Below are 26,038 nucleotides of genomic sequence, written 5' to 3'. Positions count from 1 at the left end.
AGCTTACGTATGGTTAACCATACAGAAAAAGACTTTTGTGCTAAATTCAATGTCGTCATGCCAAAAATTAGAATAATCAACATTTAACTAATTTAAGTAAATTTCAAAATGGTCTATCTAATTACAATCTATTAATTTAAAGAAAGTTGCATTTAATATGCTATATATTACTTTGTTTTCTACTCATTTTCAAATTAAGCCATGTTAAAAGTAAATTAACTTTCAAGATCCTATTTGGTTTCTAAATGGATTTTGCATAATAGTTCCTTTCATCTAAATTTAATTATGTATTGCATAAGGAAGATATATTAAAGTTATATTACCTGTTGATACTGGAGGAACTTGTGTTGACCGAATCAAAGCTACCGCCTGGTGTTTGACTAGATTTTAACATAGCAAGACGCTTATCAATTAATGCACTAAATTTACTCCTACAAACATAACAAAAATTTTCATTATATCATAAATTATAAGTACATTTTACAAAAAAATACAATAAATGAATAACCATATCATCACACAATATAAGACACGATTCTATAGATAACAACTACTGAATTTATTCAGAGAAAGGGATGTTTCGATGTGGTTCTACGGTCTCTTAATCAAGCAAAAAAACAAAGTTAACACATATGAAAATATAATAAAAGACATTAAGATGAAGCCATGTCCCTGTATAAATATCTATTTAATTATAAATAATATATGATCATCACCATCAATGTAAATCATCTTAATTAACTGTAATACAGACCTCACTTGTTGAACTTTAAACATTTAAATCATGCTAGGGCCTACTATTTAATCACGGTTTTTTAATCCTATTTCTTTCAATACTCTCTTTGATGTTTTGTTTAAAAGAATTATTTTTTTCTGCTTGTTATCCGTAGAATTATTTCTTATACTTATGTATTTGTCCTCTACTAAATAACCACTTAATTAAAGAATGCATAATCACATTTCAGCTAGTTGCAGCTCAATTTATATTAGACCTGGATAACAGAGTACCATAAGTCAAAAGAAAACACAGCTTATACATGGTAACATGTGTAGTTAAATGTTGAATTGCCCTCAAGATATCCACTTAAATATTTGGTCTGTTTAATTTTATATCCTTCCTTTCAGAAAATATCTTGTCATAAAAAAACAGAAAGGTTTTAACAATGAACTAATAAAAACATATTATCAGTTTCAGTTTCCCCCAAAACATGTAGGTCTACACCACAAATATTATTGTTTTGGTCAATTATATCTATAACATACTATATGATGATGGACAATGTATATAACATGTAAATCTAATCTATATAGGTATCATATTGCCATGATAGTCAGCTCTAATGTTTTCACCTTTGGCAATGCTTGATAATTTATCTATCAGATCTATTAACTGTTATAGTATAGTTTACCTATACACAACAAATGGTGTAATATGTTTGATGGCAGGTTTTCAGATAACAGTAAAGAGACATTAGTGCTTTGGGGGCCTTTGTCAGTTGGTAAAAAAACAGTTTTCATTTTCATGTGATTTTACTATACACATAAGTTGAGCATGCTCCATCTAGACTGTATGCAAAATACAAGACAAAGTGGCTCAAGGGAAATCTTTTTGGAATTCTTCAAAAAGTTCAAAACTTGATGTCCTGTTTTTCTAAAAAATAAATCAGGATAAAAACACACAGTCAATAGTTGAATTAGCCACATAATTGTGATTCATGGTACTAAAAACTGTCCAGGGTTCACTTGTTTCTCATGGTCGGGAAAGGAGGTATATTGTTTTCAAGTCGGTCAGTGCAAGAATTTTCGATAATCAGGCCTGTCTAAGTTATTTTGAATATGATGATATTAACACAAGGTACAAGGCGAAAGTAAAGCCTGGAGTACCCAATGTTGTTCACTAATTAATTTTAACAGTTTTTGTTTCTCTTTTCTAAAGTGACACCGGCCTAGTTACTGACATTAGCTTGTGTTTCTCTTCCCACTTAACTTTGTACAACTTTACAAGGCCAGTTACGAAATTCACATTAATCCTTCATAAAATATGAAAATATATTATTATTAGACCATATCATAATTTGTTATGAAAGTTGCAAAATCAATGACAATGTGCTCCAACATTGGGTTAAGAGAGAGACGAGGCTATATCTTAGGGGGTTGGGATGGCCTAATGGTCTTCAGTGTCACACTTCAAGCTCTAGCCGGCCGGCCACCTCTGACTTGCATGTGAGTTAAGATAGAAAAATAACACAACTTGTCTGTGATATCACCCTCTTTGGAAGCTGACGTTAAACACTACTAACAGAAGAACTCCATCTCAAAAATGACATAGACCAAAAAATGCTAACAAGATACAATTCTTGTAAACAAATCTAAGTCTATCCTTGAATAAATAATAAAACAAGTGCCTTGAAAAACTTGTTTTGAAAATGAAATTTAAAACTACCCCAAGAGACTTTTATTATCTAACGAGATCACAATTTCATCCTTTACTTTATTTCAATGCAAGTGCAAATCAGACATTAAAAAAAATATTTGTGCATTCACGTAGGAAGGTTACAGTGACAAAGTTGTCTTGCTTAGTTAATGGATTATCTTCTCTCCATAACAGCTTATAGAAACTACTCAAGTCTATCCTGGTACGTGTTTGGAATTTTTACTGGTTGTGCTAGATTGTACATGTACATGTATTAAACAGTGTTTTCTGCGAATATGTTAATCCCAGTTGTGAGATATAAAATTGGATCATAAGCGTTTGCACTGCTTATAATCAAGCAAAACAACATATTAAAGCTTCTTTCCCGGAAAAGTATTTATCGGGTGGTTATTTCCAATAAAAGTATGGCAATTTTGGTATTATATGGAAAGTAGAAATATCCAATCTTACTAGAAAAATACTGGAGTCCCTGAATAACACGTATGGAGTGCATACAGGACAAAAATGTCGGGCTGTCGATTAGGAGTGTATGCACGCGTGACGTCGAAGGTTGCACGCGGAGATTGAGCGTTTGATGTACATGTTGATAAACCTTATGAAGAGTTGAACATACACTTTCTGAGATAAAAATCACAGAAAAAGACGCAGGCAGTGGATAATCTGAGAATTTAATTAGGCTTCGATATTTGTAATAAATAGTCAGCGATAAATGCAATACCGTCTATTGTATGCAATGAATTCTCCTCCGATATTGCACCCGTTGTGTCACGTGACACAAACCTGACCTCTTTTGATCGAGTTTTTATAGCTGGGTATTCCCTTACAATTGCAATGTTTTGAGAAGGATTTGAAGCAAAATTATGATAAATTAATTAGTTTGAATATGTTTTTAGTCCAAATATAACATCAAATCACCCAGTTTTTACTTTTGAGCGTAAGCTTGAGCTTTTGAGTATAAAAACTATAATAAAAATCTTTATAAAAACTTGATATGGTAAATTGATTGAGAAAATATGTCGCTTAACATAACCGATGCTCAATGTCAAACACATGGTGACCAAATTAGTGAAAATAAATTAGATGGTAGTTGAAACATTAACTGATCTCTTTCAGCTTCCCAATGTTAGCATTGTGTGCTTTGAGAATCAAGTAGAATGACCTAATCAAGAAACTTCATTACGAGTCATGACACTCTCGACAATTGTTAATACTGTTTCATAAGAATATTACTTGTTTTGATAAGTGCTACCTATCATCCTAGAAGAATAGATAGAAAAATTTAAAAATGATTCAAACATTACTTACCCGAACATGTCTGATGCTAATGTATGAGCTGAAACAAAAAGTTCACCAAACAAATAAATAAATATGAATTCAAAAGTTCAAATCAAAATCTTAAATACACTGGCATATAAAATCATACACATAGTGCATGTTATTTTATTGTCATTATAAATCAAGTATTTTATTATTTTAGAGGTGCATTTTACAAAGAATATAATGAGGACATAGGATTAAACTACTTGAATAATATATTCATGTCTGTTTCCCATGACCTTCACTTTATTAATGACAAATTTTAATAAATTTAAAAATCAAATGTTTTTGTGTTAATTTCTTTGGTATAAATTTCGTGAATACAAATGTTTTGTCAGATCAAATAACTTAATGTATCACTGAACATAAAATATCATTTATGTAGCCGTTTTAAGGATCTTTCAAGAAAGATTTTGGGGCATAATCTAAAATTAACCATATTTATATTCAATAATATCAAGGACATCAATTTTGTCAGGAAAATGACACATTGGACATACGCAAGTAGCAGAAACAAAATGTGCATACTTCTAGAATATCTTAAGATGGGTGTTTCAGAAAGAATTAATTTATTTATCAAGAGAAATGTCTTACAAATTAAAGATTTTATGAGGAATTGAATATTTTGTATATAATCTTGTATTTTTTTTCTACCTTTTGTAAATAATCTCGTATTTTTGTTCTACCTTTGTGCTAAAATGATAGGCATACAGGTAGGAGGCAAACCAAACATTCAATAAATATTCCACATATATTTGTATTTTTCCTCCTGCAGTGGGGAGGGGGAAAGAGAATTTATGAGCGAACTGAGAATCATTAAAATGCAAGTTGTGAGCTTGATCCCACATGTTAAACATGATACGGAGTTGTCTGCCTAACTTCTTTGGACTACCAATAATCTTTTGTTTCTCTCTGGATTTCTTATTCCAATAATCCCAATAACCACACAGGATCTTTGTTAAACTCCCCCCCCCCCCCCATCACGGTAAGTTGAGTGGATCACATTTCTTAGACATTTAACTGTACAGATCAAACTATGGTTCAAACGAATTAGTGCAGACAGGACCCAACTGACATTTATATTATGATTACTATATTTTGTTTAAAGGCAATGATAACAATAAAAGTACGTACGAAAGTATCATTAATTAAAGGTAATAAAATACAAGTTTCAAGGGTATTCCTATATACATTCACTGAAGAAACAAACAATTTGATCAGGGGAAAGACTACACTGATGGTGTTGACATTTTTATTGTAGGATAGTCATATGTTTACTCCTAGATAAATTCTATAAATTATGATTTTATAATAAACAGACAAACTTTTATGATATTCACATTACTAATGATTACTAATCATGAACATGTCGAAACAAGTTAAGAGTATATCTGAACTAACTATAAAATATATGAGGGTTAGGCATTAATTAAATCTGTATAATAAATCTACATTTTTTCTGTGGAATAATTATGTCACTGGAATTTGTTAGTAAGGAAAGAGAAATAAGGACTGTGTGATGTGAATATTATGAATACTAATCAGATCTGAAATCGGAAACAACTGTTTCATGCAAATTACAGATTTAAATAATAAAGAATAAGAAACTTTATACAATGATAGACTGAGATTGGACTCAAGTCCAAATAAGATACATTGGATTTAGTCTGACTCTCGGACTTTTTTGATAGCTGACAGCAAGGGTAGAGTCAGGAAGAGGCCCTGTTTTTTTTTTTAGAACCACCCAAGGTTCATAGTTAGACTCTTTTGAATTTCACACAAATTCAAACCCTAAATCATATCATGGGATAAACTGTTCAAAAGCTTAATAATTTACCCTTCAAATGACCCATCTCCTTATACCCACAAATGTAAAAAATATAATAGATCTACCACATTTCATATTTCTGACATGTGGTATTGATAGAAATCATTGTTTTGGACACAGTTTACAAAATACAAGTCATAGTCATACCTGGGAAACATATTTGGAAAAGTAAATAATAGTTACCCATTTGATCAGTGTATAAAAAATATAAAGTGGATCAGGAAAATGTGTGAAAATTCTCAAAGACTCAAATGTTTGGAAACCGACAAAAACTAAGGTCTTATCCTGACTCTTTCCTTAGAAAGCCATGAAAAAAAAAGGTTAGGAAAAGTGTCAAGACATTTTGGATTAATGTGAATTGGAATAATTAGTGACTATGATTTTAAATTTATATGATAGTTGACCAATTCAGAAATTTATGCATGCATATAATACACGTTCAAAGTCTTTAACATAGATTTCTCACAGTCATATGACAATCTTACCTTGTCTGTATATAAAATTATGTTAATTTTAATTCATGCACTGTTATATCCAACACTACTAATCTCATTAAGTATTCTACTTATAAATTTATAAGATTAATTATAGTGACTTCGTTATATTGTTTTGTTAAAATGGATTAATTTACCACACCAATAACATTTCAACAAACTAAACCAGTCTCATGCTAAGTTATACAATATGTGATTCATCTTTTTATGATAATTAAGATTAACTTCAATATTTTAACAATATGTTAAACACTTGTATATGAAAATATGTTTTGATGAGAGAAAGTTATGTCTAATAGTGTTTTTACATAAATATAATTTGAACAGACATTGTTACAGTGTCAATATTTTCTTTTAGGTTTCAAGGATTTTGTTGTTTTAAAAAAAAAAAAAAAAAATACCAAGATCAATGTTAAATCTTTTTTTCTAGGTTCTGGTTCTATAAATCAATGTAACTGAAAGATTTAACAGTTTAGATATCTAAACAATTTCTAATCAAAGGAAACATTTCTCATTGACATTAATACAATCATCTATATTAAAATAGTGAAGTTTCTCTGCAATTAGTAGTGTGTTATAAGCAATTTTCTATGGTACAAACCTCTTTCAAATGTTTTTTTGTTTTTTCCTATATCATACATAAAATTATTCTTATTATAATATAAAGATGTTAAAAGATGCAAGTACTTTAAAACCAAGTGCTGAACCTATTTACCATGTGCTGAAACTGCTGACCATATGAAGAAATGATATTCAATAGACTGAAAACGTAGCGGTTATTTAAATCTTAATTTGCTGTAACTGTCTGATTTTCTGTATGTATAAATGCTGAAAGTTGGCTTTCGTTGCACAATCATTCAATAAGGCCGATCACAGAACAAAGCAGATTGCGTATTTTCATGAACTGTTAATTGATAAAAGTAGTACATATAGTACCCCTTGACTGTAATAGGTTTACAGTAACAACAAACTAAGACTTTTGATTGGATTTGGTCAGTGATGTGTGCACATGTTAATCTTGAATGCTTTTTTTTTAAATTTTAGTCGCTAGGTTTCACTTCATAAGTATACAGCAGTTAATATTTTACAGCAGATTTTGCAGACGACAATGAGATTCATATCATATGTATTTTTTCAGAAACACTGTTCACTGAAACACATAATTTATTCTTCCTAATCAAAGTGACAGATTACATTAAATTTAAAACAAAAAATCCTCAACCACATTTTAAAAAAAAATTTAAAAAAAAATCATGCTGTGCTCACAAATGCAACATTCGACTATTATTTATTGGGAGACATGCGTATGTTTGAAACATGCCCCTGAAGGCCTGAATAATAGAAAATGCACATTTGAAGAGTAATTAGCAGTTACGTACCTTCACTGCCTAGAGGTAAATCATCTTCAATTGGAGTCAACCTAAAACCCAAATCAATAGATAGTATAGATATTATATTATATAAATGCAAAATTATAACTAAAACCCAAATCAATTGATGAACATATCATAAAAAGGCAAAATTTTAACCCTTTTAATCATGCTAAAATCTATATTAAGTTGAGCTTGCTATGCATTTCCAGCCATTTTGAGCTTTGTTCATTTCTAAAATATTACCATTGTCCTTTAGTTTAATTTTCAATTTAAAACAAATACTGATTATTAAAAGGTCAGGGTCTACTCTTAGAGGTCAACCTTCTTGTTTGTTCATTTAATAGTTAGTACTGATTTCAGTAACAGATCTTGGCTTCAAAGTGTTGATCATTTAATTAATTCCACCTATCATTATAAAAATGTAATCAAGATTAGTAATACCCTACAGTCATATTTTAATGTCTGATTGGCCATATTCCCAGTCAGACGTTTGCCAATCCATATAGGACATGTTCAGCATATACATGTACAGCCGAAACAGCATCCCTGTACTAACTGATTTTAAAGAAAGCTATTATATACATGTATGCATGTCATGTTGACTGTTATCATTTACATTTTGTTTGTTATCGCCTTTATAGACAACCAAACTAACATAAATTACTAGTGTCAGAAACCAAGGTTTGCAATAAAAATGTCCAAACAATGACATCAAGGAGTACACTAGTAAGTAGGTGGGCAGTACATTTATATAACCCTATTATAAATAGAACTGATATCTGAACCATTAAAAAATGTCTTGGAGTACTTGAACTTACTTATCATTTTCCTCTCCTTCATCTGCCTCCATATCTAAACTTTTACTAACAGTTTCCGTACCTACAATACATGTTACAATTTTATTCAGATTATAAACTATAGCATTAATGTATAAAAATCATGTCACAAAGTTACAACAAAAATCATTGATGATATAGACATTTTTTTTTTACGGTAATTATCCTAACTCTGTTATTTTATCTTCTTATTTGCCAAGATTATGATTGAAGTTGAACATACATGTACACATCCCCTTATATGGATCTCTTTTTCAGATTATAGAAATGGGAGATATTCATATAAAAAATGACTTGAAAGGAATGACATAATATTAATATACAGCATACAGTTGCTAGGATCAATACTAGGGAGGAGAATTTTGCCCAAATAGCATAAGCTTTCAAATCAATACTTATATTTTTGAATGAAAATCCAATACGTCATGTCAGAATAATATTAAAATCATACCAGTAGTTTGGCTATCGGCACCACCTTGTGCTGGTAATTCATTTTGATTTTCATCTTCAGTTTTATAAAACATGTCTTCTGGTAATGGAGTCTGTGAGCAGACGCCAGTTTTTCTTTTGACGGCCATTGTTTCTGTGTCAATGTCAACTTGTATTTCTGGTTCGCTCGTTTCTGGTTCGATCAGTTCTACAAAACATATCTGGTAGTTACTGAGTCCGGAACATATTGAATGTATTTTATCTGAATGTATAGGACTATCTTCCTTATCATCCTCGTTAATGCAGCATTTTACTATTTCTTTGTCCTTTTTTGGACTCCTTATCTCTCTTTTAGGACTTTTTCTTTCCTTTTTAGGACTCTTTCTCTCTTTCTTGGGACTTTTGTTACAAGTTTTATTACGAAAGCTACTGATGTTTTTCTGGATGTTCTGAACTTTTCCACGAATGTATTCTCTTTTGTTAATCAAAGATTGAAAAAATCGTCCGGAGGAACCGTTGGTCTTTTCGTTATGGTCACTCGAAATGCTTTGGTTCTTTGGGTCGGATGATAATGTATTCAATGGCTGGTCAATTAGAATAGTTGACAGGTCACTTTTTTCTGACTGGTTCCCTTGGTTACTATTTAAGTTATTTATGTCATGCTTTTCTGAAAAATAGAAAGATTTGTTTGTCAAGATTAATAGAACTAAGGACATTAATATACATTTTGCATAAAACATATAACTTTGAATACTCTTAACTGGATTATATTAAGAAATATCATTTACTTTGTACACTATTCAGGATTTATGCTATTCATATTTATTTTTTCTCAAATTCTTTTTAAATATAAGTCCAGGACTCCAGTCTCCAGACCACTGATTTGACGGGAGAGCTAACTTCATTTTTTAATCGAAGTTGCATTAAGTATCGTGGTCTTGATTATTTATGTCATTGTTTTTATATCTTAGTACATCTAATAATAATGAATTTACCCAGCAAATGAAATCAATTATCAATATGCTGCTCAGTGGCGCTACTACATTTTTTTTTTTTTTATGAAATATAACCCAAAATCATACATGTGTAGTACATAATAACAAACTAAGGATGTGAAGTAACAGTCAAAACCTAAAAAAATAAATTCTAGTGAACTAAAAAACGAACTTTATTAGAAACATCTACAAATAACCACCAGTCGACACAGAAACAAATTCATAACTTATTTAATAAGGTCCTCAAATAAGAAAACAAATCTTGAACAACAAATAAATCTACATAAAAAATACAAGAACCAATAGATTGCCAAAGGCCTGAATGTATATTTATGCAGTAGCTATTTTTGATGTCTGATAAAAATTTAGAAGAGAACTGTAAACAAATCATTTCTCTATAAACAAATCATTTCTCTATTAATTAACTGGGAAGAAGAAAATGTTTCCTGTTTAATTTTCTATTTTTGTGCTCTAGGTTACGCTACAGAATCATGATGAATTTGTGGTATACGACGTCCTGATTTCTGTCAATACTGGGAAGAAGAAAATGTTTCCTGCTCAATTTTCTATTTTTGTGCTCTAGGTTACGCTACATAATCATGATGAATTTGTGGTATACAACCTCCTGATTTCTGTCAATTGGTGGTTATTATTGGCTAGAAAAAAATTTACATATTCAATGACCATGAAGTACATCAAACTGTACATGCACTCACAGTGCATACATGAGATATTTTCATGTCAAAATGATAAACAGAAGATACCATATCTAACTGATGAACTAATGAAGTTAAAATTTCATAAATATTCCACTATTTTAGCCAACATAGAAAGATGCACACTCAATAATTACAACACTGGGGTCCAATGAGAGGTGCAACACTCTTCACCTTTCTGTTTTCTAAGTTCTCCACTTGTAACGTTTCACAGTGCATCCTATTTTTGGCCTACCCCCTCTCATTAACTAATCTAGATGACGATTGACGACAGCAGCTAATTAAAAAAAAAAAAAAAACCCCTCCCCACCCAAAAAAAAAAACCCACTAACTTATTAGCACTTATGAGCTCTTCTCTGAATCACTCTGATTGGTAAAATGGTAAAAAGTAGATTTTTGGCATATCAGGGGCGGATCCAGTAATTTTTGCAGGTGGGGATTTGCCAGGTTCCTGAGACAAGGTATCCCCCCCCCCCCCCGGCATTGCCTAATTGTCATTATGGCGTATATACACACACACATTTTTGACATTTTTAAACAGAGAAATTCAACATCTCGTTTGACGTCAATTTTTATTATGAATTAATACGACAGTGTGATTCAATTTCATGGATGCAAAGCATCAATTGTGATATCATATAATGTCTATATCATTATCTCGCGCTTTGAGTGCCCATCCTGTCCCACATCTGACGATAAAGGATAAAGAAGACGGTAGATAAACTTTTCTGATAAAAAGTTCTGATTTACAAAAAAAATTTATGTAGCTGAGCAGGGGGGGGTTTCGACCCCCAAAATCCCCCCTCTGGATCCGCCCCTGCATATTGCAAATTAGACAGCAATTTTTCAGACATCACTAATTTATAAGTACTGATACATGTAAATGTAGATAGGTGCTTGATTTTTCAATAATTATGAGAGTATGATTATTTTGAATATGAGATAACTCATTTCTTGGTGAGAGTGACAATGCCTCTAGTCGAGGCCAAATAAAATGCTAAAAATATGTTGTTTTTTTCCTGGTTATAGAGATAGGATCTATACTAACGGTCAAAACTATTTACACCTCCACATTTTTTATATGTGACATCAGAAGTTGAGTGAATGTTATAGATAGAAATCTATTCAGACTGATTTATAAAATCTTTAATAGAAAGTAAATGGGTTATAAGATTTAGATCGGTTCAATGGTTTCATGACTTAATACCTGAAGGTTGAATAAAGTTTGTTGAACTTGCCTCATCAATAGTTAATAAAGAGATAAGTTGATACCGGTCTATATATTAGTGTTCAAATGGTTAATCTAGTCTTTAAAATATATTTTACTAGTGGAAAATGATAAATTAATTAAAACTCAGTCTCCTTAAGGATCCCCCCCACCCCTCCTTATGACTGGTGATATTAGAGATTTATTCAGATGGTCAATCAAGTCTTTTAATTATTTTTTTTAATAACTGAAAATGAATATGATAAATTAACTAAAGTAAAATTCAGTCTCCTTAAAAAAAATTGCGTCACATGGCCAGTGATTAGAAATATATTTAAATTTGTTTTTATCTATCAGAATTGAAAGTGACATTTATTCTATACATAAATTATAACATTTCTCCCCTCAGTTTGAAGTCATAAATATTTTATTCATTTATAGAGTTAACTATGCTTCAACAACTCACGATTATGATAAATATAAGCATTCTATTTATAAAACATTCTAAAAAAATGCATTATGTAAGAGCTAAATCTGCCTTTTGTAGACCTATTTCCTTCTTTAGAAATCCATAATGAGCTCTATAGCCCATCAGATGGTTAAAAGATATTGAGTGGATTAGATAAAATCTGTCATATATCTTCTTTGTTAAATGTTAATAAGACAGCACTCACACAGAGATTGCTGATTGAAGGACTTATTATTGTGGCAATATGGTACTTGACAATTGAGACTAGTTAGGCTACTTCTTGTCAAAAATTCAAACATTCAGAACTTTGCTCAGTATAAATAAATTTTACTGAAATTTTTAATATTTTCATTATCTTTTTTTAAACTATTGTAGCAAAAGAACGTCGGCTTTTTATCTAAATCTTGCATACTGCATCTTCAAGAGTAAGGTACTGAAAATTATTTCTTAAAAAGTGACATTCACTGCGATAAGGTCATCATTATTAGCTAAAATAAATTTCAATAGCTATTATATAGTTCAATATCCTTTTACAAACAGATCAACCAGTGATTATTGTGAAATCTATTTATCTCAGAACTAATGATCAAGTATTGTAAGAGATGTGTAGATTAAGTCTACCAGTAGTCGTTCCACAAAATTTAATGGTGTATAAAAAGATAAAATGTTACTAATCATCATTATAGGCCTTTTGAATGTTTATACAAACTACAATATTCTGAAAGCTGGATCTCTAAAATAAATTTCTGTTCAATAAAGGTTTAATTGAGTTCAGTATTTACAAAGATATGTACATCTATGATGGAACAGAAAATTTCACAACGTTCAACATCCTCCGCAGATGATATAAACAAGCCAGTGTCACCTTCAAATGTGATGGGCCTCTTATTAATCTGATTGAATCAATTTTGATATTTTGGTTTCGTTTTTTTAATCAAATGTTAGATAATGAATCTGAGTACTATGAAAGGTTGACATTGGGCTGGATTAAAAATTATAAAATCATGTGACATCAGATTTGACAATTCAATGTTGAAATAAACACATCTAAAAATGAAATCACAAATTTGTATTGCTTAAGATTTAGATACTACATGTACATGTATGTCTCGAAAACTGTTAAACCAGCCCAAAATGTTTTTAAAAAGTTAAAATATTGATGTTTCAGGGTGGTGCTCCTTTACAAAATTGTGATTTATGTATCCGCTACGTCTCGAAAACTGTTCAACCAGCTCAAAATGTTTCTTAAAAATTGATTTTTCAGGGTGGTGCTCCTTTACAACAGTTGTGATTTATGTATCTGCTAAGATTATGAAGGGCAGACAACAAAGGATTGTATCTGCTATCAAATATATGGTTTTTGAATGGATTATGTCGAAAAGTGTGTTTTGAAAAACATAAAAAATGTTTTAAAATAAAACTAACATAAATGTAACATTAAATGCCAAAAACATTTAGTCATCTAAATAAGTCATTTTTTCATGAAAATATTGATTAGTTTTAATTATGTGTATCATTTTGAAAAGACTTGAATATAATTTTCTTCCATGGAAATGTGTTTCTATTACATATGAGAAATGTTCATTTTTACATGAAGTACATAAAGCACAATGTGGGTACACTCACCACAATACATGTACATGTAACATTATAAAAATCTAATATGTCTACTAAATGGATATAATGCTAGTCAAATTAAATCTAATAAGAAAGGCCCCATTATTATGAGAAAAGAAAATCATTTACCTTAATAAAAAAAGTAAAGTTTTAACCTCTGATTGTGTCTGTCTTAATAAAAAAAACCTTGGGTGTAGTAATAACTGAAAATCCAAACACAATCTAAACCATGACTTAGTGATGTCTATCAACTGTGACTATTGTACATACGGTTTTCATCTATTTGGAGAATGACGCACCACAAAAGAGACCAGTAATTTTTGAAATAAGCCAATTGAACAAAATCATTCAAAGATCTTAATTCAAACAAGTGAAGGATGAAATGGAAACTGTAGGTGGTGATGTGAAATTTGATACATCATCAACTTTTAAAGGGCCATGTGGCAGAAGGGTACGACACCTCCCATGGGTATAATATATAATCATAAATATATATATTTCCCAAACGTTGTCTTAAAATATTGAAATGTTGCATCCTGTTTTTGATAATTTAATTTAGAAGATTACAAATCCCTCATCATAATTTTCAAGAAAATGATTGAATGGAATAATTTGTAGATATATATTTTTTTCTGATTCACCAGTGCCTACTGGTGGAGGAGTTACATGATACAAATAACTTATTTCAAGTAACATTTCAAATAAAGATATCTGATGTCTGGATAACTAATTAATTTGAAGATTCGTTATGTAGGATTGAACAGAATACAAAAACATGGAACAGACCTGCTGTTATTGACTTCGATCAGGTCTAATATTTTACAATTCAATCACAACGGTTTCAAATGTATTTCTATTTTATTTCACAAATTCATCATCAGGTTTCTGAACAGGAAATCTGTCTTCTATTTCTTTAAGGAAATTCCACACTCAACATCAGCTTGAATTAACTGTACAAAAAGTCAGAATCTTAATGTCTCAGCATTTCATTCATAACCACATCTTCTTAATACATGTACATGTGTGTTAACTTAATACTAGGTTGAACCCTTGTATTCTTGAACTAATATTACCATTATTGGAACCATTTCATGCTTTATATATCAAATAATTATGATAATTCCACATAAATGAATGAATTTCCCTTAAAAAAATATCATAAGAACAATGGAGGTGGCCCATGGCATTTTCTGTTTCATAAACTTGATGTGAAATGACATAAATCTATACAAATAAAATCTTTTTTTGAGAACAAGTTAGGCAGATGCATAAGTAACTTAAAGGCTCAATACCACTCTTGTTGTAACTGAATAATATGTCCCAATCTTTATTCTGGTCAACAAATTTTACTATTTTAGGATATTTCAATTAATTGATGATACAAATTTCATCTTAACACACTTTATTTAAAAATTTTGAAAAATTCAACATAATGGTTTGAAACGTCTAACGTAAACCTTTTCAAATGAAACTTCGATTTAAAAATATTTTCGAACCCTCTGGACAAGTAAAATAGGATGTAATGGATAATTTACACAACAGGCAGGACACTTAAACATCTAGTGCTTAGATAGAGATATTATTTATTTTCTGGAGCTTTCAAGCCAGCAAGAGTGTTATTGTCCCTTTAAGGAATACATCTTTAGAGAAAATACTTCAAGCCTGGATTTGTTTTATATCCATTTCCATGCCTCGTTGACAGTGTTTTAGTATTTGAAAGTAGCACTGAATTTGTGTAGCTTGCTTAATACTAGCCCTTTAAATCTTCCTACTATGGCATATTACTTGTATATTCTATATGTAACAAACATGGACACTATTTAATAATAATAAATCAAGGTAAAGTTATTAAAATTATGATAAAGATCACAAACATATATAATTCTCTCACGAATTCAATATGTTATTCAATTGTCATAATAATAAGATTGTTTAAGAAAAAGGGTGGTACGTTTTCACATGATTTCATTAAATGAAACAAAATTGTTTGCGGTATAAATTACATGTAGATATTATTGTTAATTTGAATGATAAATGCAGCTTTTTATCTCCCAAATTCTACATAACTTTTGACTAGAGTAGGACAAGAGTAACATATTTAAATGAAATGGGGTTAAAGTCCTACTTTTTAAAATATCAATATAAGCTCTTAGCTTTCCTACCTGTAATTAATCATGTTGTAATTACATAAAAATTTAAAATACCACAATAACAGCCATTAAATTTCTAGTAACAAACGGTTTTACCTAGAAATTAAACTAGGTATACCACAAGAAGACATGGAGTTTGTCAATAGATACAGGTCAAAGGTCAACAACTTTATTTAGTTAAGTATAGAAAGTAAACAGTTCACCTATCACTAATTTCTTTATATTCTTGTGATTTACTATAACTAGGTCATATACTTAGCTGATAATTTTCTTCTTTTTATTAAAACTTTATCAAGCTATATAAAACTATTCATATGATCTTATCAAATCTCTATTCGATTTGTCAACCAACTGCTGTTGGTCACAACCATAATGGACATTTTAGGTCAAGAAAGGGTAAAATGATCTTTGTTTTATGTCATTCAATTCAAAATTATCTGAGAAATACATCATTTGTAGGCTTAGTAAAAATGTTCATCAAATAAATAGTCAGGTTTGGGGGGTGGGGGTGAACAGATAACAATTAAACTATTCAACATATTATCCGGCTTATTTTTTCTAGAGATAAGATAAAAAAAATTAAAATATCCAAATATAGACCTCTCAAACCAAACAAATAATTTCAATCATACTCTTTTTTTTTTAAACATAGATAACGGTCTCACTTCAATTTACAAAGTTAGATGGAATAGAGAATTGTTTAAATCAATAATTTCAATGAAACATTTAATCACACCAGGTCATTTTGGGACTAACATATGGTTCAATTTCATTTTAATAATTCACTTGTGCATATGAAATCAATCCATGGTTCGTATGTAACTAACTCTTGACTCTAGCTTAAAAATGTTGTTTCTGCACATATTTTTGTCAGTATAGGTTTCAACAAAATATCAAATGTAAATGTAATAAATTCTATATAAATATCTTATACATGTGATAAAATTTTATAATCAAATATAATAAATTTTTTATAAATATTCTTCTCAAAATATTAAATGTACCGGTAATACATTTTATATAACATCCTTCTCATGCAATGTAACCAAAATCTCACTCAATTATCAAAAACCAAAACAAGACTAAAATTGTCCACTACTTTGTCATCATGGGAACACCAGATATTTTGTTATATTTCCCTGATAAAAAAAAGTCTTCATACTATTACACTTCAGGATTAAATATGTCATTTTGCATTTTAAATGGAGAGAGAAAAATGGAGTTTAACTTGTAAAATTCACTTCACCTACATGTAACTTGGTCTTTTTGGGACTAATATAAAGTAATTGCTATTTCAAAAATTTGGGTGGGTGTATATGGGTCTTAAGAACTTAAGTGAGATGAAACCAAGATACCCAGAATACTGAGAGGCTAGACAGGTGACTCAATTCCATGTAACATATAAGCCTGGGATCCAACTCATGACTTACATAGTGATCTACTGCGCACATGTTAAATGACCCAAGAGATAATTATAATATCCTTTAGAATTTATGGTATATCTTTATTCTTATACAACCCTTAAAATATTATTAACAGAATAATAAAACACAACTAAAGACTTACTTCTTTCTTTTCTTCAAAAAGTTCACAAATCCAAACTATTTGTAAAATGTTTAATCCAATGAGAAAAGTTAACTTTATATGACGTTAAAAACTATGTGACAAAACGGAAACATGTTCTCTCCCATCCGTCATACATCAAATGATGGGAACACTGATAACTTCCCTCATGTCATTGTCCTAACCCACTCAATGAAAACACAAACTACTATAAATTTATAGCTAGTACATGTCATGTCATTGGTTTCAAACTATTTTATTAAAGTCACACCCCTAATAACATGCAGTATTTATATTTGTCATCATACATGTATTTACCGGTTGAAAATGTATACATGTGTAGTCTACACCCGTCTGCTACTGAAATACAAATGTGTTTAAATATGATGGCGTAATTGTCAAATATTCACATGTTGCATACTTCATTTAATCCAGGCAAATAAAACTGCTAGTTTGTACAACACACCAGCATTCCTAAAGATTCACATACTTTTTTTAAAATTCCAAATCCTACATGTGTTCATTTGTGATAAAAAAAATTCAAATTTAGAATTAGATTAACTAAGGATCAATATATTTTATCCAAAACAAACGAGTCAACTCTTTAGTTTTGTCACAAAACACATCTTTGTAACTAAAGAAACAATGCAGCTACATGTATTATATTGCAATGTATATTCAGAAGTAAAGTTTAATTGTATATGGATAGATTTATGTAGCAATCATTGAAGATAAATAACTTAAAAAGATTACAGCCTTAGTTTAATTTACGTCGATTTTTATAAGCTTGCTTACGCATATTAACCATTTCAAATCAAATATACACATGTAGACTAAATTATCAAAAAGAGCACATAGCCAATTCAAACATTCACATATTAATCCAAAAGACTTCAGACATACTTCTTTGTGTTAAAAATCAAACATAATTTTCTGAAAAATGTTTTTAATAAAGATTACCTTCACCTTGAAAGTTCATTGGACTATTCAGGAAAACTTATACTATATAGCAAATATATATATACAAGAGAACTATTTTAAATATTTAAAAAATGAATAGTATATCAATGACACTCATGAGAGCACATTACCTGTATCTAGACGTTACCAGAATAAAGACTACAAACTAAAACATTCAAATGTGAGAGGATTAAGATCTTTGATTAGCCACTGGCGGTTACACTGTCTGATATCCAAACACTATATAAATATAGAGATTTGAAACCACTGAGTTTTTGTCTAGCTGAGTCACACTGGGCTGTACAGCAACATGCACTTATATAGTAAATATTGCCGAAATGAATGAAGTTAAACATAAACACTTAATGATGACATGAATTATATATTCCCATACAAATGGAGACATGAGATATGCGGACACTTGGTTTTATTCATTATTCACAACTAAAGTCCGGATATTGTCTAATAAATTTGGCCTGACTATGAATAACTTTGATTTAAAGATGATATTATGACTAATTTTAGTTTTTTTAATTTAAAAAAAAAAAAAATCACTACTGGGTATTCACTTTCATTGCTTAATCAATGCAAATTTAATGCTTAAATTCAATAGCCAGTTAACTAATTGTACATGATATACGAATATACATGTAGATAACTGGTATTCTGGTGTTAAGAATTCGTTAAATTTAAAGCGGATGATCATGATTTGAGGTATTTTGTAGCCAACAGTAAGACTGATGTCCCCCACCGAAATCCCAAAATAAATAGATGACACACATTGATTAAATTGCACATTTATCTTTTTCAAAAGTAAAATGAGCAATTAAACTGATTATCTATACTTAGTTTAAGCATAAAATGTTCACGATCAAACTCAGTCAAGATTTTGAAATACCTGGTAGTGAAACAACTATATACATTAAGTTTCATTACTCTTCATCTGTTAGAATCAAAGTTATCTTGTCCGAAATCGTCAAAGTTATCTTGTCCGAAATCGTCAAAGTTATCTTGTCCCAAATCATCGACCAATGAAATTACTTATCTTGAGTGGCAAATATTAAAGGGGCATTAGGTAAGATTAGATAGATAAAGAGCTGATAGTTCTCACTGTAATAGTTAAAAAATAGATAACGAAAACAAAATATGCTGAAAATTTTAAATTGCTTCACTCTGAACCGAGATATTAGCAATTCAATTTTAGGCTAGTCTTGGTCGTCATTATTAACAATAACATTGGTATTATAATAAACAAAGTCTTGATTATCCATTTTTACATTAAATTATCCATCCAAAAATGTATTCAAATCCACTAAATATGACAGGCTAACGACTGAGAATTGATTATGGTCTGGATAAGTTAATTAATGTCTAATCAATAATTTAGATAACATTTCAGACATAAAGAAAGACCTGCAATAGGCAGATTTAGCTCTTGCATAATGCATGTTTAATCATTGAACTCAGTCAAGACATTCACCTAGTCAGTTGTCAAGTTTAAACATTCTACCTCAATGAAAAGCAGAGTTGTTATGTTCCAAAGTCTTGACCAATCAAATTCCTTATCGCCACTTAGCCTAAGCAGAAAATTCTCATCATCGAACTTAGTCAAGGTATTGATATAATGAATCTATCCTCTGAGTTTATCGCTCTCACACAATTCGAGCCAAATATATCGTGTTTCATGGTCTCAACCAATCAAAAATTGCTTATCTCTGCTTACCTTCAGCAGAAAATGCTCATCTTCGAACTCCATCAGGGCATTCACCTAATGAAACACCTACACCAAGTTTGAACATTCTATCTATATTAGAAGGAGAGTTATTGTGTCCCAAAAAGTGTGACTGAAGGACAGACACATTTTAAAAGTCCCCTGCCTTTTGTGGAAGTTGATTTTCTAAAAGAAATATATCAGCACAATAATGCTTGATGATAATGATGCCTAGTCGAAACGTCACTCAGTAATAAGCAGTGCAGTCCATAGAATTATGACCTGTATATTCCAGTTCAATTAATAAAAATGCCATTGAAACAATTTACATTTAACCATGAATTATACCCTAAAAAATTAGATATTGTCTATGACGACCAGCAGCTTTAAAGAAACTGACAGACTGTTACAGTTTAAAATCTAAGTACAGGTAAATAACACCGAACACCATACCACACCCTTGTTTTACCATCTTATACTTCTTAACATATATACTACATTTGTACATACATGTGCCTTGTACCTACATATAGTCTATTACCACCAAGTCTTTTTCAAGTAAATAAAACATCACTGACTTTTAGAAAATGATTAACAATTGATCTGTATTTCTTGAACGTGATCCACGATAGATCAAACAGATTGCCGATTGTATATTAACTGGTCATATACTGAATAATGTCACATTCTATAATTTCTCCATAAAGACTTAGGGGGCTTGGATGGCCGAATTGGTTAGTACGTGCGCGCTGTATCATAAGGCCTGTCATTGAGTCAACTGGCATGGTTTCGAATCCTTGGTTGTACATGACAAGGAATAGGGTCGCTGTCCAACCTCGTGGGTTTTCTCTGGGTTCTCCGGTTTCCTCCCACTGGTAAAGACCCCTACGCGCAAGCAAATTATTGAAATAAAATTAAACCATACGTTAGAACCGAAATGACCTAGTTTGTGTCGAGTGGATGTTAAACCCCATTTCTCTCTCTCTCCATAAAGACTTAGTGCAGTCATGTAGTGTGGAAGACTAGAATATTCTGGTTTTGAATCCAATGATAAACTTCAGAATATTCCAAGCCACAGGTAAGGGTCTAATAAGGATTAAAACGAACACTAACAGTGAACATTAACATTTCTCTAGGATTTATCCCCACAAATAAAACATATAATGTCAATTCAAACAAGAGTTATAAACTTACAAATTCACTAGGAAGAAGCTTCTATAAAATCTACCTTTAACAGACTTTGACAAAATATGATATAGTTGTATTGTATTTTGTATATTTTATATGACCATCCAACATCTAAGCTATGACCGAAATGTTGAAAATTCTCAAACCTTTGGAACCATGCCAACTGACTGTATTTGTTTTAGTAGGTCGCCATTAAAAGTAAATCAATTACAAGAATCCAGTAGGGTGCTGTTAAGAATCTGTGTAAGTAATTCAAAATATCATTACAACCTATCATTAGTAAGCTTTCAGTTGGTGTAAAAAAACCACAATCTTTGCCTTCTCTCTGTTAAAAGACTTGATCCTATCTCTTATTCTACAAATTCATCACTCCACAAACTAACCTAACAAAGTATTATATATAGATCAATAATAACTGTCTAGTAGGAATTTTATTGTGCTAAAATAACATCACTTATTCTGAACAATGCTTATAAATTTCAAGCAGTTCAAATGATAACTGAATAATAATGATTTCTTTTGTCAGAAGACTTAACGCTTTACAAGATAGTACATATTGATCAAGGGCAATAATGCTGAGTGTTATCAGAAATCACTGACATTCAATAGATCCTATTGTCTTACTAATATAAACAACATAGGCTATACTAATTTTTACATAGATCAGATATTAAAACTAGTCAGTAGAATGTGTTCAAGAAATTGTGGATGACGGGCAAACAGACACAGGTGATCAATACAAAAACAAGCCAACAGTGAAGCTGATATCTCCTGTCTTAATCTCAAAATAAATAGATGACACTTATAAATTACATGCACATTTATTTTTATATAAAGAATCTAGCAAACTAATTACTTATCACTCTGCTTAACCTGAGCAGAAAATACTCATTACTGAACTTAGTCAATGTAATGTTGTAAGGAAACTATCTACCAATTTTTCTCTCAAGATATTGTCTTCCAAAGGACTGATTAATCAAATTGATTACATGTATCTCTGCTTAGTCTAAGAAAAAAAAAGGCTCATCATCAAAATCTGTCAAAATATAATTTACCTAATTATGCACATCTACATTCTACCTCAATTAGAGAAGCAGAAGTACTTATGGACAGACAGACGGCAATCCCATTTTAATACTCCCTTGCTTTCTTCGAAGGCCGCAGAGGGGAATTAGAATATTTCTTTTACAAATGGCATTAAAGTAAAAACACTTAATCATAATTTGTGAATAGTGAAAAATACAATCAAACTTCAAAGATGGAATACAATAAAACCAAAGATTTCACATAAAAAAATAATTCAAGGACACACTAGTGGTTATACAAAAGTTTTCCTTCTAGAAAAACAATACCGGTATTATTACACTGTACAACACAAAATTACATTGTTCATAAAATATGACTGAGCAGTAGGCGAATAATAAAGCTTCAACATACAAAAATGAATAAGGGAAAATATCTGAAATTACAAATAACAATTAGCAATCAGACAAAAACTGTCAATCATCTTACCTGATCCACAGGCCATCTAGCAAAATATAATCAACTATCAGTACGTATTATCATCATAGAAAAAAGAAATGCTTAGAATGGTCTGGTTTGCTGATCTACAAGTACTGATCATACCTTTGAATTTGCTCAATATTTACTTTTTGTAATTAAAGATGTATTTTGTAAGAGCCAAATCTGCCTATATTAGTATATTGTGGGTCTTTTTTCTTTTGGCCTCAAATGTTATTAAATTTATTAATTATGACAAGATACCCAATTCTCTATATACCAACCACACCACATAATCAGTTAACGTTGAAATGGACATAACTCAATAAAAGGTAGGACAATCAATACTGTTTATCATCATGGCGATGGCAGGCATACTGGAAATGGGTTATTTCTTGTCAAACTTCAAACACTCATAATTTTGCTCAGAATAAAACAATTTGACTGATATTTCCAATATTATATTTATTTTATATCCTATATTTTTGAACTATTATAGCCAGAATGGTCAGCGCTTTATCTAAATCTTACATAATGCATCTTAAGATTAAAGATACTATATGGTACAACAGTAATTATGTTGTTAGGTTGGATCATGATGACTGTGTTAATATTTTGATCAGCAGGAAAAGTCTTCCAAATAGACTGAAACATCTTGCCATTGGTTGCAGCAATGGCCTGAAATCAGTGGCAAACACTCAAAGCAGGCTAAAGCCGTTAGTAGTACATCATCATTAATTGTCATATATTATATAGCGCCTAGCGGTAAGCCAAAATCATTTTAAATTATAAACATTCCAAATCATTGATTAAATCGAGCACATCTATCAATGTAACCATTAGAATTGAAAATAAACTGAATGTCAGGGGTTTTTAAACGCAAAATATAATTAACAATTTGTACACAACATTGAACTTAATGCAAGTCTGTCATCTTGGCCTTCCCCTCAGTGACCTAACCTTAGCATATAGTCAGGCTATTATTATCATACTGGAGTCTAGCCATTTTGATTGGCTTCAGACTCTGAGTACTGTAGCTGACTCTATAAACATGTTGGGTCTGAGGTATGTATACCATTTGTTTCCGAATCTACTGGCAAAATCACCCACCCCCACCCAGCAGGTACTGGTTATCTAGTCTGCTCTGGTCTTACGGTTTCCTTAATCACAACCAACTGTAAAATTACAGTCCCAAAAACAAACTATACAGTTAATTTGATTGGTCCATTAGTTCATGTGATCTGAACACAGACATCAGATGTCATCCACTATAGTACAGAATGAGAAATATATTGAAATAAAATTGATATCTGATTTTTTTAAACAGAGTGTATGTATACATGCACTACAGATGAATTTTGATTCTGATTGCTTTTTTAAGGCTGGCGTAACCATTGTGAACAAATTGGTGTCTATTCAACTTGTGAATGTGTGTAGAAGAATTTGCAGTTGAATTTCAATGCATGCATATGCGATAGATCAGGGCGTATTCAACATTTCAATACAGATAAAATCAAATATCTATGAATGTCAAAAATGTTGTGTTTATGATATTCCTTATAAATGGCCATCACCAGTATTTTTACTGTCCACTGTTAAGTTCATATACATGTTTCAAACTGTTTTGCATTTTTATTGTGTTGTGTGCAAAGAATTTATATGCACGTATCCTGGAGAAGTAAACAAAAACTGGTCACATGGTAGTCAAGGAATTCTTATCTGATCTTTTTCCTATACATCATCCAACAAATGTGGAAATGATCACCAAAATAGTTTGTATGGCTCATTAACCCAATAGGCCTGATAAATATGACATCAATTACACTGTTACATGTAATACATTTATGAATTCCGTAAAGTGGCCTTTTAAAATGAAGCTGACTGTAACCTGAAGCTGGAGCCCCCTCCCAATGGAAGTTTTATCTTTGTGCACACTGCACACGTCTGAGTTATAAGCCTATCCAGGCATGTGCGAGTTCAGCATGCATGTACCCCACACAATATTTTGTTTGATTAGACAAGTGGTTCTCAACCTTTTTTTGCCAACGGCACACCTTGGAACACATGAAAAAATAGCGGCACGCCTGGCTAAATATATATGAAAAATATTTAAATTTGATAAAAAAACATGGCAAGTCATAGATAGCATAGGCCTACAACTACAACCAGACTATAGTCATAGACACATAGAATGACTCAAATTAAATAAAGAAAAACAGAGCTGAACTTACTTTAGCAGTGTTTCGAATTTCATCAGTCAAATAGCTGGCTTCTTTACTGAGAAATTTTCTTAGTATGCCGTTCAAAATTTTTGCGGCACACTTTGACTTAGGAAGGTTGCAGCATACCCGTGTGCAGTGGCACACTGGTTGAAAATCAACTGAAATTTGGTCTGAACATTGGCGTTACACCCTACTCTTTCTTCATATTAGTTAAAGTAAAAGTTAACAGACAGAAATTAATAAGTATTATTTGTTATTAAATACTTACCATTCAACTACTACTGTACTAGCTGTATCATGTATGTCTGTAAACTGTAAGAAAATTCTTTTACTGAAGTGGATAACATAAATTTAAAGCCTTCTTTTGAGGACTAAAGATGACTTTCAATATTTCAATGACAATGTAGAAAGATCGTGAAGTAGAAGTGAAGAACATTTCCATCTACAGATATGAACTGCCGTCATTCATTGCCAATATTATGAGTCCCGATACAAACTTGACCACCAAAAGTCTTACGTCTTGCCCTTCTTCTTCTTGTGTCTCAAAGTTGGTAACCATGTCAAAAGACGTGGGCGTTGTTTTATTTACTTCATTTCGTGTAAACAGCAGAATATTACTAATTCCCCTCGTTAACGGCCTTGTGTAAACAATGCGTCTTTCAAGCTAAAACAGAGATATATCTAATTTAATTTATACTTCTTACCCCCTTTTAAAAGTCTAAGCGACCTTACATATTTTCAGCACTTAGCAGCTGAGAGCCGTACAAAGGGAGATAACTGTTTTAAGTAACTTCGTAACAATGCCCCAGTTCGTGCCATATTTAAGACTTTTCGTAATTCAACTAGGAGCTCTCCAATACCTTTTAACACCGAAATCAAAGTTTGTTCGATAAATTCTACTATTTTATCAAAAATGCATTATGTAATTGCTAAATCTTTTTCCTGGCTCAAATGTTATTTAAATTACATTACAAACGGAAAATCAAAGCTCTAGACTATCGGACGACAATATCTTCGTTAAACGTCAAA

At 30.9% G+C, this 26,038-nt stretch overlaps 1 protein-coding gene across 4 annotated transcripts in view; it reads right to left on the bottom strand.

Annotated features, from left to right (window-relative positions):
• LOC126807717 (protein ITPRID2) overlaps window positions 1-25,723 on the bottom strand; it is a 47,910-nt gene extending 22,187 nt beyond the window's left edge. The window contains exons 1-7 of one of the 4 annotated variants that reach the window (XM_050532487.2): window positions 25,278-25,723; window positions 8,734-9,378; window positions 8,265-8,325; window positions 7,453-7,493; window positions 6,675-6,701; window positions 3,740-3,767; window positions 324-431 (exon numbers count right to left, since the gene is read on the bottom strand). In XM_050532487.2, coding sequence (XP_050388444.1) covers window positions 324-431; window positions 3,740-3,767; window positions 6,675-6,701; window positions 7,453-7,493; window positions 8,265-8,325; window positions 8,734-8,860 — 392 coding nt within the window. In that variant the 5' untranslated portion in view covers window positions 8,861-9,378; window positions 25,278-25,723. Of the gene's footprint in view, window positions 1-323; window positions 432-3,739; window positions 3,768-6,674; window positions 6,702-7,452; window positions 7,494-8,264; window positions 8,326-8,733; window positions 9,379-17,431; window positions 17,551-18,519; window positions 18,594-25,277 lie in introns of those variants that run through there. The other 3 variants (XM_050532488.2, XM_050532489.2, XM_050532490.2) reach the window with 3 other exon arrangements.
• Between the last annotated feature and the right edge of the window lie 315 nt (window positions 25,724-26,038).

This window comes from Patella vulgata, chromosome 9 (assembly GCF_932274485.2).
Source record: "Patella vulgata chromosome 9, xgPatVulg1.2, whole genome shotgun sequence".
Taxonomy (NCBI): Eukaryota; Metazoa; Mollusca; class Gastropoda; family Patellidae; genus Patella; species Patella vulgata.
The sequence above is the reverse complement of the archived record's forward strand: the minus strand, read 5'-3'. Positions and strand labels throughout refer to the sequence as shown.